This window comes from Megalobrama amblycephala, linkage group LG3 (assembly GCF_018812025.1).
Source record: "Megalobrama amblycephala isolate DHTTF-2021 linkage group LG3, ASM1881202v1, whole genome shotgun sequence".
NCBI classification, from domain to species: domain Eukaryota; kingdom Metazoa; phylum Chordata; class Actinopteri; order Cypriniformes; family Xenocyprididae; genus Megalobrama; species Megalobrama amblycephala.
Genome location: NC_063046.1, coordinates 49,385,832 through 49,404,724, shown reverse-complemented (window position 1 = coordinate 49,404,724; position 18,893 = coordinate 49,385,832). Strand labels below are relative to the sequence as shown.

General features: G+C 38.1%; 1 protein-coding gene across 1 annotated transcript in view; it reads right to left on the bottom strand.

The window, feature by feature from the left end:
• fgf11a (fibroblast growth factor 11a) overlaps positions 1-18,893 on the bottom strand; it is a 102,235-nt gene that overhangs the window by 19,442 nt on the left and 63,900 nt on the right. The window contains exons 2-3 of the mRNA XM_048185897.1: positions 15,312-15,422; positions 4,696-4,799 (exon numbers count right to left, since the gene is read on the bottom strand). Of these exons, the coding sequence (XP_048041854.1) occupies positions 4,696-4,799; positions 15,312-15,422 (215 nt within the window). The remainder of the gene's footprint in view (positions 1-4,695; positions 4,800-15,311; positions 15,423-18,893) is intronic.

Below are 18,893 nucleotides of genomic sequence, written 5' to 3'. Positions count from 1 at the left end.
GGTACTGTGGTACATTTTTGCATAGAAATTTGGTTAATGCAGTCTAAGGGCCCTATTTTCACGATCTAAACGCATGGTCTGAAGCACATAGCACAGGTCTGAATCCATTTTTGCTAGTTTAACAATGGAAAAAATGGTCGGCACGCCAGGTGCATGGTCCAAAAGGCTTGCACCGAATCTCATAATGAGTCATGGGTGTGTTTTGGGCGTAATGTGCATTAAACCAATCACAGTCTCAACTACCATTCCCTTTAAAAGCCAGCTGTGCTTGCACCATGGCAGATTGCTATTTACATGGGGGAATACAGAGACCCTCAACCTGACAAGTCAGTTTAAATACATGTGTGTATTGCCATGATTTGTCAAATTTCATTCATCAATAGTCATTCAATGGTTCATTGGTCAATGGCGCAGTTGGCCTCAAAATAGCAACACGCCAACAATGCACCTGAACACACCTCATTTTCAGACCAGCACGCCCATGGGTGAACAGATGGCCACGAGTGCATCTGCTATTTAAACAACTTGGGTGCTGGAGATGAAAATGATAACTGCGTCAAGCTGAAACAAGCAAAAAAACACTTGCATTGGGTGTATGATAGGGCCCTTAAAGTTAAAATGTTTGAGATCTGCCATTAAAAAGATGAACCTGCATCTGAATATGCTTACTTCACTACTATATAGTAGGTGTGTGAATATGTGAAATAAGAACTATTTCCGAATTCGTTGTATTCATAAAACAGTACCCGGATGACCTACTACTTTCGAAGTGTGCATGACATGGACACTATACTATCCATGAAACCACAGGAGAGGAGTTGTGAATAGCAGTGAAACGACGCAACTGACGTTATAGGTCACATGACAAAGCCAACATGGTGGATATAGTATGGATTTCTTTCATAACACACACATTCATACAATATAGAACACACTTGTTTTAACGGTTGTGAAGTTCGTTCCACATCAAATGTACTGCCTACTCAGACAGTATGCAATTTTGGCTGCACCTTAAATCAATCTAGGAAAAATAACTTGTTTAGCTTTGTGCATTCTTCTCATGGCACACTATACAGCAGAAAATTAGTCATTCCTCACATAACATTTCAAGAGTCAACAATATGTTTTGGTTCTATTGTTTTAGAATATTTTGAAGCTCAGGAGAAGGCTGTCTCCTGTTTTCATGTTTGCATTGCTTTTTGTGGCATGCTTCACTGGCTTCACTGGCTTCACACTAGTCTCTTTGGTTTAAAATATCATGCTCGAAAAAGGATAAAAGTTAGGACACAGGTAGAGCGATCTGAGTGCTTCAGACTAAGGCAGAGATGAGAGAAAGAAAAAGAGGTCGCCTTGCATGATGTTTTCTAGGATAGGGATTTTCTCTCTTTTTTTTCCAGCTATGGTCATTTCCCTCTGTGGAAAATGGGTCGTGTTTCTTCCCATGAGGAAGACATTCTCTACAGATGTTCTCCTTGCAAGAGTAGAGAAAAAGCGATAGAAAGTGCATTTGTGCTCCTGTGTGTGAGAGAAGGATACATGTGAGGGAAGTATAAGAAATGATATCACTTACTGAGTTCACGACTGAGAGAACAGTTGTAATTTGTGTAATGATTGATATAAATCATTCTGAAATGGTTTATCTCAATCAGAGGTAACACTTTAGAACAATGGTCCATCATTAATAAGTAACTATGTAGGAAGTAATGCAGGACAAATGAGTAGTACTACATTAACACTTCAGCTACTACTATTAACTAATATAGAAACAAGATTATGAAACTAAGACTAAGATAGTTCCTTATTAGGTCATCAATAATTACTGAATGAGATTAGCCTCATCAACTTTACCAATCACAACATTATCGTGTGTCTGAGACATATTCAATCATCTTTTTTGCTCTGAATATAGTCATAAAATGCATCACTAATTATTCAAGTGTTACAAGCTTTCATTGACAACCTAGATAGTCGGGGAAGGTCTAGTTTTTTAGGTAAGCTGGTCACACATTGGCAATACAAATGCGATTTATACATGAAAATTCTTACATACAGCCCTTTTAAGTGCACTTTATGGGGCCACAGTACGTTATAGACCTATGCATCTCTTAGACTCCTCACCTTACTTTAAAGAGTGTTATGATCTACATCAAAGATGAAAACAACATTCTATTCTTCCCTATATGAGAGTGAGTGGATAAAGGATAGGGAGAGAAGAAAGAAGAATTGCTGCTCTACACTGCAAAGCAATGCATCTCTTAGCAGAAGCATGTCTTGCTCACAGTTCCCTAGTTTATCTGGTAGAGAGAAATAGGCCAGACTAATGGAGTGTGTCTCAGAGAACTGAGCCAACAGTATTCACACTCACAGTCACACAGACAAACGCACAGCAGTTAACTTCATTAGTAGCACCTGATACATAATCAAAGAGCATCAAAAATGTGTAAAGTTTCTTTGGGTATAAAATACAGTGTCTTTAAAGGGTAGTATTGGCTCAGTATTGGCTGAAGCTGAACACGTGAGCAGCACGACGCATGCATGTGATGTTGACACAGGATCTGGCTAAAGGATGATTTATACTTCTGCGTTGAGTGTACGCTGTAGCTACGGCGTAGGCTCTGTGTACCACGTGTAGCGTACGACGTAGCCTGACGTGCACCTCTTCAACGCGTCAATTCTACGTGGACCGCAAACGCTGTGATTGGTCTGCTAGAACCTCTCCCACGGGGTCAAAAAACTGGCGCGGAGCAATTGGAGAAGAGCAAGTGTTTTCAACTTCCATAGGAATGAAAAAATGCTCTGTTTCAGGGGACACATGCAGTCATACTGGGACAAAAGTCATTACCTATTTGTCGCTTCTATCTGTAAGCTTCTCTGACAAAGTACATGACAAGCTACTTCTTCTTCGGCTTTTGCCTAGATACTCAACATGACCGCGGACACTGCCTACTAGTGGTCTGCATGCACGTCGACGCGGACAAAGACGCAGAAGTATAAATGAAAATTGACGCATTGCCTACAGCACAGAACCTACGGCATAGGTGTGATGCAGAAGTATAAATCAGCCTTAATAATGAGCTGGCATTTGGACGTAAACAAGGAAGCCTGCACTGAGTTCACTACTTATGACTAATTATTTAACAATAATAACTGTTAAATAAAGTCGTTATTTTTGTTTTTTTTTGCTAAGCACAAAAGTATTCTCGTCACTTTATAACATTAAGGTTGAACCACTGTAGTCACACTGACTATTTTAACCATGTTTTCAACTACTTTTCTGGACATCAAAAGGTGCGACATTGCTGCCTATGTGTAGATCAGATACCCTCAGATTTCATCAAAAATATTTTAATTTGTGTTCCGAAGATGAACGAAGGTCTTACGGGTGTGGAATGACATGAGGGTGAGTAATTAATTACAGAAATGTCATTTTTGGGTGAACTAACCCTTTAATCTGAGATTCAAAATCTTAAGTTTTAGAATTTTGAAAACTTCCATACAAAGGGACTTTATGAAATAAAATAAATAAGAAATATTGAAAGGGGTCATGAATTGAGAAATCAAAATGTCCTTGATCTTTTGACATATAAGAGGTCATTTTACTATAAAAAATATCCTCTAAGTTTCAAAACCCAAAATAGTCCAAAAACAGCTTTTATTGAAGACAAGCTGCCAGAATGACTTGTTTCAGATTTTGTCTCAGTATGACGTCATAGTGCCACAAAAGACCACCTCTGCAGAAGATGATCAACGCCTACTTCTACGTCATTGACTCTTTAGCCCCACCCACAGATGTAGTATGATGTGAGTAAATACGAGAGAGACACAAACACAGGATTACTCCAGCGACAAAACCATAGAGGTGCTTCAAAAGATTACAAGACATTTTGAAGCGCCAAGTTGTGGAAAAATGCAGTCTTTGCATTGTCTTTCTTGCGTTCCAGTAAGACACTTTGTTTGTTTGCTTCGTTTTACCGCAGATTCATTTTTAAACAAGACACCGTTCAGCGCAGGGTTTTCAGAGAGACTGAAAATAAAAGATCATAAAGTGCCGACTATACTGAATTAACTATATTTAAAAAATGCAGTTCATGACCCCTTTAAGATTCCAATATTTAAAGATGCAGTAAGCGATTTGTGAGAAACGCTGTTGATATTTAAAATCACCAAAACAAAACCCCTAACCAAAAGGATCACACCCCTATCTTGATAGCTCCGCCCCAAAATTCACAAACACGCTATGCAACACAAGCACCTCCCCCCTAATGAGTGTTTATGGCCCTTACTGCTGATTGGCTACAAGTGTGTATTGGTGCTTAGTCCGATCCACTTTCAACAGCGTTTCTCAGAAATCGCTCACTACACCTTTAAGACTATTTCAAATATACATTTATATTTATTTTCTATATATACAATAAGTTCACAACACATAAAATACATTCAATGCTGTTGTCATTAAAACAAAAGGGGGACAAACCAAATGCTAATTCATGTTATTTTTTTCAATTCAACTTTTCACTGAAATTATTATGCTGACAATTTGCAGCTGTATTGATTTAGAAAAGTAAAAGTTTTTTCATTTGTGGTCTCAGACATTTGGCCTCCATTGTATGTCGCTGATATTTCTAACATAATGAGATGTGTTAGGACAGGTCTAGAAAGGTTTGTAACCTACTGATGAATATGATATGTGCTTACTGATGTGTAGAGGTATCCCTCACTGTTCATGCCTATGTAGAGTCCTGTCTTGGTGCTCTGGATGGCAACTATCCTCAGACCCACAGGAATCAAGTTGAATAGCACTGCAATTCAGAGAGAGAGAGAGAGAAAGATTTTAATCATCAGCGTGGACAGTTTGAAATTTCGCTGTATATGAAATAAATGATGAACGATTTTCAATATCTCTTTTTTCAGCACATTATGAAGGATGATAATTTCTCTTCAGTGCACCTGAGGTGACACATAGCCTCAAAACTGAGAGTTTCAGCAAAAAAAACCTCCTGAAATTACAGACCCCAGTGAAATGAGCTTTCAGATTCGGTGAGGCACATTAAAGAGAAACGGAGAAATCTCCTTACACCTTGCCCTTTGTTCTGCAATCACACTGCCAGCCGTAGCCAAAAGGATTTCCAGTGTTTTCTAAACTGGGATGTTAGCTTGAGGCGTAGGCATTCTGTATGACACCGGGGCGGTTGCACGAGCCTTTTGCGCTGCGGATGAGAGTGTGTCTATTTTGGTGTGGAGTGTTGACCGACGGGACCGTTGGTGAGAAACGTCTTGAGCGACATGTTGATTTTAGCAGTATTGACAAATGGCCCATGGCAATGTGTCTCCACGGAGGGATGCAGATTTGAGGAGCCCCCTCCTAGTGTCGTGACAACAGTGGGCATGACAATGCAGACCTCATCTGAACCCTTACTGAAACCTTACAGACTTCAAGAAAGCAACTATGGAATAAAAAATACTGGGGAGTGGATGAATGACTGCATAAGTAGCTAAAGATCAAACCTATCATAATTGACAAACTCAGAATACTGGGTAAAATAAAATAAAATAAAATAAAATAAAATAAAATACTTTTGTTATTTTATTATTATTTTATATTATTTTATCCACTGTCTTATCTGCTTTGCTGGCACCCACAACACCTGTTCCCTGTTCCTCAAAAGTATTTTATTTTTATTTTATTTTATTTATTTTTGTTTTGTTTTGTATTTTATTTTATTTTGTTACAAAATATCACTATTCCATTGTCTGCTTTGCTGGCACCCACAACACCTACTGAAGCTCCACAAAAGTCTATTTTATTTTATTTTATTTTATTTTTTATTTTATTTTATTTTATTTTATTTTATTTTATTTTATTTTATTTTATTTTATTTTATTATTTTATTTTATTTTATTTTATTTTATTTTATTTATTTTTGTTTTGTATTTTATTTATTATCTTATCTGCTTTGCTGGCACCCACTTTTGTTATAAAATAAAATAAAATAAAATAAAATAAAATAAAATAAAATAAAATAAAATAAAATAAAATAAAATAAAATAAAATAAAATAAAATAAACTTATTATATCTGAGATGACAACACTGAGAAACAGATAGGACATGGACACACTTTCCTAATCTTCTAAAACGAAAGGATCCATAATCACTAAGAGTTGTGTTGGGAAAGCTATTTTGAAATTCACTGCATGCTGCTAACAAGAAAGAAGACAGCTAAAGGAGGGAAATCTTTTTAATAATAATTATACATGTATATATCTCCTAAAAGTTCTGATTACATAAGATCTTAAAATCAGCATCAAATGTAATGATGACAGCAGCACTAACTTTAACAAGGTTTTTAACTGTGGCTCAGAATCAATGAATGATCATACAAAGATAATTAAACACACTAAGACATTAGACAACCACAGAGCCCCTAGGGACCTTTGCAAAAATAAAAAAAATGACAGAGTTTTGCGTGCTTACGAGAAACTTTCACATGAGCATGAGAAACGTATTTCGTGCGCACCACTGCCTATGAAGAATGGATGCACATGAACTAATAAAGATCATGAAAATTAAAGAGAAAATGAGAGTGGATGCACATGAACTAATACAGCTGTATTTGCCGCTAGAAGAAACATTTGACCAAGTTATACACTGGTCTCAGTGAGTGTCTGTGTTTACATGTGGTGTCTTGTCACCCAAAGCATCACTACAAAGACTGACTGTCAGTCTTTATTTATTGCTTTTGTGACTTTTGAAGACACAAAGAAATGGATGACAACCTTAGGTCTTCCTCTGTCAAAGCTCGGCATTATGGGATATGGGTCAGGGCACAAAACTTGCCTGTCTTTCATCCTCTCTCTCTCTCTATTATAGAGAATCCTTTCTTTCTTTTTTCAATATGCCTCAGCACATTGTGTTAGTACACTGTCAACAGCTCTGACGGCTCGCTGTCTGTTAAAGACCTTGAAAGCTTCTCACTTTTCTTTTTTTTTTACTTCTACTTCATTCTTCTCCCTTCCTCCTGGACGGGTTGAAGAGAACTCATTAAATGTTGGAATGACATTAGTAAAACTTTGTGAGTGTTTAAGTGTTCTTAAGGGGGCAATGCTGAGGAAATCTGCTGTATGTTTCATCTCTAGTTGGCCATATTCGCCAGATGCTTCAAAATGAAATGTCTGTCACCAGATGGACATTACCAGGATAAAAGTAAACTAATTCCATAGTTGCATTACCTCGGGTTTGTCTTCTCCCTTTTTTAACCTTTCTTTCGATTATTTTTTCTGTCTAGACGCTGGCCTCACACCATCTTTCCTTTCTCACTTCTGTCTTGTTCTCTTTGGTTAACCTTTTCTGTGTGCCAAAAAAAAAAAAAAGATGCCAGAATCTTGCTCTTTTAGTATCCCTCTCTTTATCTCCCTCTGGCCATAAACACACTGCAGATAAATACAGTTGTCACTTCTCTTCTGAGAGATATACTGTAGTATTAGTATAAATATATTACCAAAATATTTGTACAGTAGCATGGGTGTTTGTATGTATGTACTGTATATTCTTCTACTCGCGATCTTCCTCCGAGTCCACGCTTTCGTGACATAATGCTGCTTTGACTGTCGAGAAGAAGTCTGCTGCCGAGCTCGGCAAAAGTGTGCATTAAGGGTGCATATCAACCACGAAGGGGGCGCTAACGAACACCCTCCTGAAATGACAAATGGGACACCCTACAGTCTCATAGACTTCACGGTCATGCGCTCGCGGCGACAAGACCGCAAGTGCGCATGAAGTGTGCCATTTGGGACAGGGCCAAAGCGCAATTACATCACGAAAGTGTGGATTGCAAGGGGTCCATTTGGCACAGTGCCTTAGTAGTTTTCACCACAAGTAGGTTGCAGTGTAACCTGGTCAGGAGAAAGTATAAAAGTGGCACACAGATGACACCTTAAACAATTTGATGATAGAGGTAGGTCAGACCAGAGGTAGACCTTCATTCGTCTTTGGAACACAAATTAAGATATTTATGATGAAATCCATGAGCTTTTTGGTCTCCGATATAGACTGCAATGTTATTGCCACTTTCAAGGCCTAGAAAGGTAGTAGCAGTGGTTCTACGTCAGAACGCCAGCTCAGTATTGGCCGACGCTGTTCATGTGATGCTGATGCAGGAGCTGGCCAATAATGAGCCAGTGTTCTAACATAGAGCCCAGAAGTACTGCAGTGTTTACTATGTGAATAGCGTAGGAGACTGACATGGAAGAGAAGAAATAGTTGAATGTTTTTGTTGTTGTTTTTTTGTGCAGAAAAAGTATTCTTGTCGCTTTATAACATTAAGGTTGAACCACTGTAGTCATGTTGACTATTTTAACAATGTCTTTACTACCTTTCTGAGAGTTGAAAGTGTTAATAACATTGCAGTCTATAGGAGGCCAAAAAGCTCACAGATTTCATCAAAAATATCTTAATTTGTGTTCCGAAGATGAACGAAGGTCTTACGGGTTTGGAATGACATGAGGGTGAGTAATGAATGAAGGGTGAACTAACCCTTTAAAAACATTTTCATGTATTTATGCCCATCTTTGATCAGGAACACTTAAGTTATAAGTCATAACTTCCTCTTTCAATGAGCTAAATATGAAGTGGCACACAAACCAATTTCCTATAGTCATCCATCACTATGGGAAAGACCTGAGAATACAGTAATGATGTGTAACAAAAGTTGATGAGCTCCACAAATCATGAAATGGCTATAAGATAAATGTTTAATTGCTGAATACTCATTTCCACTGTCTGGCCAATATTTGAGAAGTTTAAATCAACTGGAGATGATGACAATCTACCTGGAAGAAGACATGTGTCTATATGGCCCCACACGCACTGAGGGTATAGTCTGAGTTGCCAAACAAACTGTAAGAATCAAAGTTGGAGAATTGCAGATGCTAGTTGGGTCACAGTACTGAGATATAAAGTAACAATTACAAGAAATAAAGTTGCAATTATGAGAAATCAAGACACTATTGTAAGATGTAAAGTCACATTGTGAGATATAAAGACACATTTTGAGATATAAAGATATAAAATAGATATAGTGTGACAATTACCCTTTTAATTTTTCTTCATACTGAGATGGAAACAGAATTCCATCCACATGAAGAACAATAATGTTGAGGTATTTAAATGCTGTTATGCCTCCCAAATCTTTGCAGTGAAGACTTTATATATATATATATATATATATATATATTCTTTACTTGAAGATATTCAGTATTGGAGAAGTAGAAAGTAGAAAAATGCTGTAATAAGGAAAGATATAGTTGCAAAGAAACCAAGTGTAAGTACTTGAGCAGGGGTGAAATGCATGATCAGCTCAAGATGTTCATTGGCTGAATGAGCACACACACACGCACACGCACACGCACACACACACACACACACACACACACACACAGCAAGACTCTCATCATTCCTCTCCCGTTTTGCTCATTAAGACATTACATAATCAACTTGTGGTTCAAGTGAAGATTAAAATGAAAGGAGGACTGCCAGTCCACCAGGCTGCATACCCTTCACTCCAAGGGGGCACACGCTCTGTGATGGAACACCTATCACTGCCATACCAGCTGTTCTTTTGGCTTTGGTGGGAACTGCCGGGACAAGCACTGTGCCATCTGGGGACATGGTACTGATCTGTGTAAAACTCCAAAGTTTGCTTGAGTAAATTTAAAGGGGCTATATGTAAGAGTTTTTACGTGTTAATTGCTTTTTATTGCCAATGTGTGAACAGCTTGTAACAGTACTTTAAAAAATGAGACCTTGCTGCAGTTCACTTATCGGCCACCGGTGTCACTAATAACAAGGGTTAAATAACAAATGTTATTTAGGCTATACCTTAAAGTAGATGAATTGCAGAACATGAACTCTAACCAGTAGTTTACCACCATACCAAATAGAGAAAGGATAATTCTATCACAGAGTTTACTAACCTTGTTTATCTTATTCTTTGCTGCTCACCTTGCGACCTGCAAGGGGTTGCAATAAAGTTTGCAAGAGCGTATGTGTTCAAACTGAGTTTTTATAAAGGCTTCCAGGTCTGGTCTGGTTCTAAGGTGAATATAAAGATCAGAGAGGTACCTGATAGGAAGGCTATGCACTCTTAAAGTGGAAATGAAGCAGTGAGTCAAGATAACATTATTTAGTAAATGGATTTCCACTCTAATTAAAAATTATATAACAAATACGATAAATGTAAATTAAAAAAAAAGTTTTTGTTATAGCTTTTGTACTGAGGGTGCCGCCATCTTGTAGTACTACATCATGTGACGTCACAGGGTTGGCTGGCTCCGTTGGATTAATAAAGATTATTGTAGTTTCGATTCTGGCCTCTGATATTTCTGCTTAGGTGCTGTAATTGTTACTAACAATAGATAAACTCCAAATATCTGTCAGCAAGTAGCTGACCAATAGAGTGCACTTTGCAAGGCAATTCCGGGCTGATGAAAAATAGGCTAACAAAAATAAGTCCAGCAGTGAAGGTAAAGTTGGTTAAAAACGTTATACCATGCAACGCAAAAGGATCAAAAAAAGATGACGGCAAAGGACGATGATGGGATCAGGTATAACGTTTGGAGATTATCCAATGTATGGAGTCCTGATTGGTAAACATGGAATCACAGTAAGAGATTAAACATTTATTTCATCAACTTTGATCTCTCTGTGTTGTGGAATGACAAATAGTGTTTATAATGGTTTTGGTTCATTTTAATTTCTGACGGTCATTTTGGCAAATGCTGTATAGCCAAGTATAACTATGGAAATCTTGAGGCAGTGGGACTTAATTGTGTCTGAATGTGAATTAGGATGCAAAGCTGTACTGTTCTCCGTTTCAGCGGCAGTTTATGAAAATGGACTCTTTTGTCCTTTGCTTTAACACTGTAAAACTCATTTTTACATCCAGCAGCAATGCAATAGTGACCTCCCTTTTGTCTTCTGATGCCAGTTTCCATCTTTCACTGTCTCTGTCTTTATCTTTCACTATCTGTCCTCTACTGTCTGTCTTCTTGTCTCTCCACCGTTGTACTGAACTCAGAGTCAGGCAACCAACCCCGTGACGTCTCAGGTTGTAGTACTGCAAGATGGCAGCGTCCTTGCTACAAAAGCTATAACAAAACATGTTTTTTTTTAAATTGTTACATTTGTCATGTTGTTATATAATTTTTGATTTGAGTGGATGTCCATTTAATAAATAATGTTAACTTGACTGACTGCTTCATTTACACTTTAAAAATAAAGGTTCCCAATGGAACCTGGCCATGGTAACCATGGAAGTTTCCACAGCCTACCCGAGCATAAAAGTCAATTGTTTGTCTATTTAATAATGGAATTGTATATCATTACAACAGAGGGCTTCCAGATATGAATCAGAGCATGTTGATTATTTATTCTCTCTCCGAGCTGATTTGGCAGTTTTTGGGACTAATTAGCATACACCGCAGTGTGGTGCATAAAGAGCAGCTTTACCGAGACCCCCTCACTGCTAATGAGAGGGCAAACCTCTAACATCTGACCTCACTCAAAGAGACCAACAGAGAGAGAGAGAAGGAGCGCTTGTAGCATGTGTGTAGCAGAGATCTGTCAGCTGAGCCTGTCAATGTTCTCAGCTTTTTCTTGACCCTGAAACACAGCAAATGTGAACACCCACACCAAAATAAGGAAATGAGCATGCACAATTAAATATTGAGTCTTAAAAGTAAGTTCTTTACGGGCATCTATTGTTCCATAAAGAAGAGTTAACATTCATGGAAACTTTCCATTGCACAAAAGGTTCTTTAGATGATTAAAATGTCCTTCACTCTAAGAAATGCATTTGGGTCCATTTTGACCCAACAAAAAAAACTTTACACTGATGTGGCTTTACACATTAAAGGTGCACCGTGTAAAATTTAGGAGGATCTATTGAGAGAAGTGCGATATAATATACATAACTATGTTTTCAATGGTGCATAAAGACCTTATATATTATGAACCGTTATGTTTTTATTACCTTAGAATGAGCCATTTCTATCACATACACAGCGGGTCCCCCCTCCATGTCAAATCGACATTATGTGCCAGCATGTTTCTACAGCAGCCCTAAACGGACATACACTCTACAGAGTGTGTTTCGTCACTATGTTGTTGTTGTTCTTCTAAATCGTTCGTGTTTTTAGAGGCAGCTTGCATCGTTGCTCACTACATTGAATACATACAAAGTAGTAGTAGTAGTAGTTGTCTGGTTTATTAGAAGCAGAGACCGTTCTTTGTTAGAAATAAGAAGAAACCTCATTGCTTCACACAGGCTTTGTCTTGTGTTCACTTTGTCTTGTGTCAGCCAGACGGCCACCGTAGCTTCTCCGAAAGGGAGGGGTGCGAGGGGTGTACGCAGTTCGCAACCACTAAATGCCGCTAAAATTTACACATTGCACCTTTAAATTATGTTTGTTTGTTTGTTTGATTGTTTGTTTTACATCTATTAGTTAGATTTGTTTCAAATTACATTTTTTCCTTCCCACTGGTATTACATTTTGTCAATAAACATGCCTGCGCATACACACACTCACACACTAATTCTGAAATTAAAATAAAATGACAAATTAAATTAATGTCTGTTTGTAGATCAAAAGTTCATTGACCAAATAGATGATTTGTTAGAAAAATAAAATGTGTATAGTTTTCATAAATTCAGACTGTTTTAAGCAGTCATGATTTATAAGTTCAAAGGAATTTAATTAAATCCATTGAAGTCAATGGAGTTCATACTGGTAATTCTCATATTATATGTTTTATTTATTTATTTATTTATTTATTTATTTATTAATAAATTTCATATAATAATATATTCAAATAAAACTTATTAATATTAATAAAACTTAAATATTGATAAAAATATATATTAAATATTTTCTTGCATCACACTGGTTTTGCTGTAGTTCTTGTAACTATTTCTCTGTTTTTCTATTAATAAAAAGGGGGTAAATTAAGTAATGGCATGGTAAAAACATGCTAACATTCAGAACTTTTTCAGAAAATCTTGCATCTTGCATTATATTTCCTTCTGGAGCATCAGTGAATGTTTGCAGCTTTTGTAATAGTTGTGTTTGAGTCCCTCAATTGTCCTCAGTATGAAAAGATGGATCTCAAAATCATAGTCATTGTTGGAAAGGGTTCAAATATGCAGACGATGCTAGAAAACCAAAGAATTTGCAGGACCTGGAGGATTTGTCTGAAGAACATGGTCAGTTTAACTGTTCAGGACAAACAAGGGACTCATGAACAACCAACACAAAAACAAACAACCAGTCATGAATCATCCAGGTAACAACACACAGTATTAAGAATCAAGGGTATGTAAACTTTTGAACTGGGTCATTTTTATAAATTCAGCAATTTTTTTGTCTTGTGGACTTTATGTAAACATCTGTTAAATAGCTTATTCAGGGCAGTACTAAATAAAAAACAACATGCAATTTTTATGATCCTTCTTATTTTGTTAAAATGATTAACATTTTTGCAGATTCTCCAAGGGGTATGTAAACTTTCGAGCTCAACTGTATTTGCTTTAAAGGGATTCTGTCATCATTTACTCATCCTCATGTCATTCCAAAACTGAAAGACTTCTTCTGTGGAACAAAAAAAAAAGTTTGTTTCAATGTTCTTTGTCCATACAATGAAAATCAATGAGGTCAAATGTTAATTTGTAGACCATGCAAGACCATTCAAAATATTTTTTTTAATGTGACATAATAGAAGAAATTCATACAGGTAACAACATGAGGGTGAGTAAATGATGATAGAATTTTCATTTGTGGGTAAACTACCTTTAAGCATGCACGGATGAAGCCTCGCCTTATAAGGTATAGTAACTGCTATGTCTATAATGCAGGCGAAGCCTGACCCACACAGAGCCATTCACCAGAACAGGTTCAGTCCTAATTTGAGGAAACAAAGCAAACTGTACACCAGTTAACATAGCAATTTCACCTTTCTCTCACCTCAGTGCACAATCCATATATAATAACCGTAAAAGCTAGACAGCAATCACACAGCTCTGCCGCTTGCTTTCTCTTTCCTTCACCTTTTAAGTAGCTCTATAAAAAGTTATTTAACTTTGTCTCCAACACCATCCACACAGCTGTTCCCAGATGGTTCCCCTCTGTCAAACCCACTACAGCGAACACACACTTACACAATATCTGACACATACCGAATCAGCCGACAAGGCACTGTTAAATGACTTTTATGCAAGATTTATGGATAGAAACACTTACGAAAATCCTTTTATCGGCTGACATAACTGTTTTGTCTCTGGAAGGTTTTCAAAACGTCTGCAGAAAAAAAGTGGGAAAACCTTGTGGGATTGGACTGTTTTGTTTTTGTTTATTACGTTCCTATATTAAAAAGACATTATGGGGCATCTGTCTGGCTGTGCTCAGAAATGCATCTCATGGGAGGGAACATGTAAATTATGAGGAGACTGCTGCGTATTTTAGGAGAGCCCATACTGTACATTAGGACTGGAACATTAGGTACATTAGGAAATAAATTGCATCATATGAGATCTCTTTAATATCTGAAATTATACTCTTCTGCTCCAATGAAGAGAGCAAACAAAGAGCAAACTGACATCTTTTGCTGGTGAATCCAATTTCACACATTTTCTGTAGAGAAAAAAAGAGTCGAGTCATCTTACATGTGCCTCTTCTAGAGTTTCTAAAGGGATGTGATCAATGTCTCAAACTGCTCAGCTGTGCCAACATGCCCAGACTGCAATAGAATGTTAGTTTTAGTAGTTAGGTTTTATTGGCTGGCTGGATGGATGGATGGATGGATGGATGGATGGATGGAGTAGATAGATAGACTTTCTGTAGGTGTGGCCAATTAAATTCAAATTCACATTCATTAATTGAAAGTAAGCCAATTCTTCAGTTCTAAACTTTGCCCAAACCAGCTCTCCATTTGGTCTCCTGGGCATTGATAGAGCAACCTCTGAATGAAAGAATTCTCCTGAACATGCTGTGAAAAGGACATTGCATGTATCTGGCTGATGTGGATGCTGGTTTATACTGCTGTGAGGAGGGCAAGGTATTATACTCCGCAGGAAGAGACAAAGACAGAGAGAGAGACCTGGCACACTTTGATGTTTGTTTCCCATTATAATCTGTGGGATGTAATGTGATAGTGAGTTCAGGTAAGGTTAACTGAATTTTTTAAAGCTCTTAAGACGTGTTCAAAAAGATTTGAGCGCACGCACAGATGCACACACCCACGTATCTACAAGCACACACTTACAAAAGGAGCTGCTTTCGTCCTTTGTGCCGTCCAAGGTGCCATCGGGTAACATCTGCAGGTAGAAGCCGTGCCGACAATACAGACGTGTGACGATACCTTTCAGCTGAGGCTCTGAGAGAAAGAAAGAGAACATTTCATTAAACATGTTGCACCTGAGTAACAGAAGCAAGCTAGTAAGAGCTGGGCCGGCACATGCCTGTAGGTAAAATAGGCAGCTGCCTAGGGCAGCAGCACAGTCAGGGTGGCGAGAAAGAGAGAGATTTTATTTATTGATTGATTGAATGATTGATTGATTTGTTGGTTAATTGGTTGGTTGGACATTCATTTGAAATTATTGCATTATTGGAGTTACTTATCACCCCATTGGTTATTCTAAATATTAATTAACTCCTTAATTCTACCTAGTATAGGCCTATTATAGTGCTACTTCCGCCCCGGCCAAGCCCCCACCCCACTCAAAGGCATCAATTAGTCTACATGCAAAACACCCTGATTTACATCCAAACATGTCATCAAAACGAATGAAACTATCTGGACGTGAATACAAAAGATGACGACTTTTACTGCTTGTGATGACTAATGAGCCCGACACTTCTGCACTTCTAAAATGTAGGCTTAGGTTGTGTGTCTGTGTGTGTGTGTGTGTGTGTCTCTGTGAGAGAGAAAGTGGGGGAGAAGTTATGTGGTTCACCTTAATGAAAGTATAATATTTATATACGCCATATATTAGGCTAATATTTATACTATAACCGCTATGAAGAGTTGTTCATGCACAAGCAACAGGATTTTGGGCTTCGCTGCTACTAGAACTATCTCCGATTTGCCACTTTCTATGTCTCTGTCATTGAAAATGAACTAGAGACTTAAAGGACTAATTCACTTCAGAATTAAAATTTCCTGATAATTTACTCACCCCCATGTCATCCAAGATGTTCATGTCTTTCTTTCCTCAGTCAAAAGCAAGTCAAAAGCTTCAGAGCTAGCTGCATTGAAACTGCAATTTGGACCTTCAAATCATTGGGTGAGTAAATTATCAGGAAATTTTAATTAGCTGTTTATGCTTTTATTGCAATATTATGCAATATTACCAATAAACAAAATATTGGTGCATGCATCTTAAGCCTGGAACACACCAAGCCGACACCGATGAACTAGGGGCGACGAAAGCAGACTGCGGGGTTGGCTCAGTTTGGCAGCGTCTGGGTCTAAATTTGCCCCGACAGCCAAGTAGCACGTCCATTCTGCACCTGTGTAAGAAGAATTGCCTTTCCATACCAGCAGGTGGCATTAGCTGAACACCCAATCAGAATGATCAGATGGCCCGACTGACCAACGAGCTCTGATGCCGATTCAACATGTCGAATCGGCCGAAAAAAAGCTGACAAAGACCAACTTCAGCCAACAGTGTGGAACACACTGAGAAAACTTAGTCGGCCGACAAACAAAAACTGTCTGACGGCTGACCGTCGGCTTGGTTTGTTCCGAGCTTTAAAGATAGTGTTCAGTTGTGAGTGTGAAGTGGGGGGCAGCACAACAGTGTTTTGCCTAGAGTGGCAGTTGAGCTTGTGCCTCTCTCCCTTGGCCTCAAGAGGCGCACTAGCACTTGAGTCCAAGTAGGACTCGCTGCATCCTGCATTGGACAACCAACCCCGCCCACATCCAACGGTGATGTCAGAAGCCACACTCGATACATCACCTTGCGACTCCCCAGCCCCGTTCCGCCCCGGAAACTCGATTTGTTGTGTGTAGTTTTCAAACTGAAAGGGTTTTTAGGTGTAAGGGCGGGTTCTGAGTGGGTTTCAGGCGTAAAGGTATGTTTTAGGTGGGTTTCAGTATGTAGGTTCCAGATTAAAAGGGTTTTTATGCATAAGGTTATGTTCTGAGTGGGTTTCAGTGTGGTCTGTCAAAAAAAAGAGAAATATAAGAAGTAAATGAAAAATAATTAGTTGTGACGGTTAAGTCTTCTCGATGCTGCTTCTTGTTTCAAAGTTAATGAGGAAGCACAATTTTTTTCCCAAACCAGTTCACCAGAAATCCCAACCCTGCAGCTAATTTCATTGGTTAAGGTTACAGTGACAGGTAGGTTTAGGGATCAGTGTTTGGTGTAAGCAATCAGTATTGTGATTGACATGACCAATAAAATCTTAAAAATTGGCTGCAGGTCGACATGAACCAGGTTGGATGTCCACCACAGGCTGCAGCGAGACACTTCTCATTGAGGCTGCGGTCTTTATGTACCATAAAATGTTAGTGAGCCCGTCTCCTATGCCTGGGACGACGGTTCCAATCCCACTCAGAGCGGGTTGAGTAGGACCAATTACACTTATGTATGCTAAAAAGGAAACATCTAAATGCATCTTGAATGATACAAGCTAGTGGTACATCAGAAGTGGAGGTTATATCAGGATGACTGGATAAAGAAAGACTGAAACCAAAACACACACACACTAACAAGCACAAACCGGACGATACATCTTTAATTTCACAGCTTACCTCAAAAGACTTGTACAACGTCAGCCATAACAAACTAAAATACAACCATCCGTGTTTACAAAGCACATTAAGGAGATGAGTTGTTGTTTCTGTCTCTACTGGACAGTGTGGTGAAATGACAGGAATAAAACATTCAGAGCTTTTCTTTCTTGTATCTACAGCACTAGTTTACAGCACTAACACTCTCATAAAAAAGGTACAAAAGCTGTCACTAGGGCGGTACCCTTTAAAAATGTACACCGTTGTACCTTATTTACTCCTAAAGGGTGCATATTAGCATCTTAACAATACATATTAGTACCTAAATGGTACATATTAGAACCTTCTGAAAAGGTGACAGCTTTTGTACTTTTTTTATGAGAGTGAACAAAACAAACTACACATAAGAGTTCAGTGAAATGGTTTCACTGATCTAATTATCTAATATCAAGAATGAGGGGCAAAACAGAGCACAAGTAAGACTAAAGATTTGTTGACGTATGAAATAATATTGGACTGTGTAACATTAATCAGTAGCATGTTTGGATTTGAATAGGCAAATACTTAAGAATCTATTAATGGATCATTATTACAGTGATTATTATGTTTCTAGCATATGTTTGGCAACGGTTCTTTTAACCCTTAAAGATGGAGTGTGTAGCTTTTCATTTCTTAAACAACCATGTAGGAAAACACATCATGGCCATATTCCAGGATGACAATGTCAAGATTCACCAGGGTTAAAACTGTGAAAGAATGGTTCAGAGAGCATGAAGAATCATTTTCATGAATTGGCACCTCTGAGTCCAGACCTTAATTTCATTGAAAGACTTTGGGATGTGCTGGAGGAGACTTTACAGAGTGCTCACCTCTTGCATTGTCAATACAAGATCTTGACCAGAAATTGATGCACCTCTTGATGGAAATAACATCACAACATTTATTTCCATCGAGAGGTGCATCATGTTTTGGTCAAGATCTTGTATTGACAATGCAAGAAGTGAGCACTCTGTAAAGTCTCCTCCAGCACATCCCAAAAACTTACACTGAGGTTAAGGTCAGTGCCAATTCATGTGTGAAAATGGTTCTTCATGCTCCCTCCCAACAATT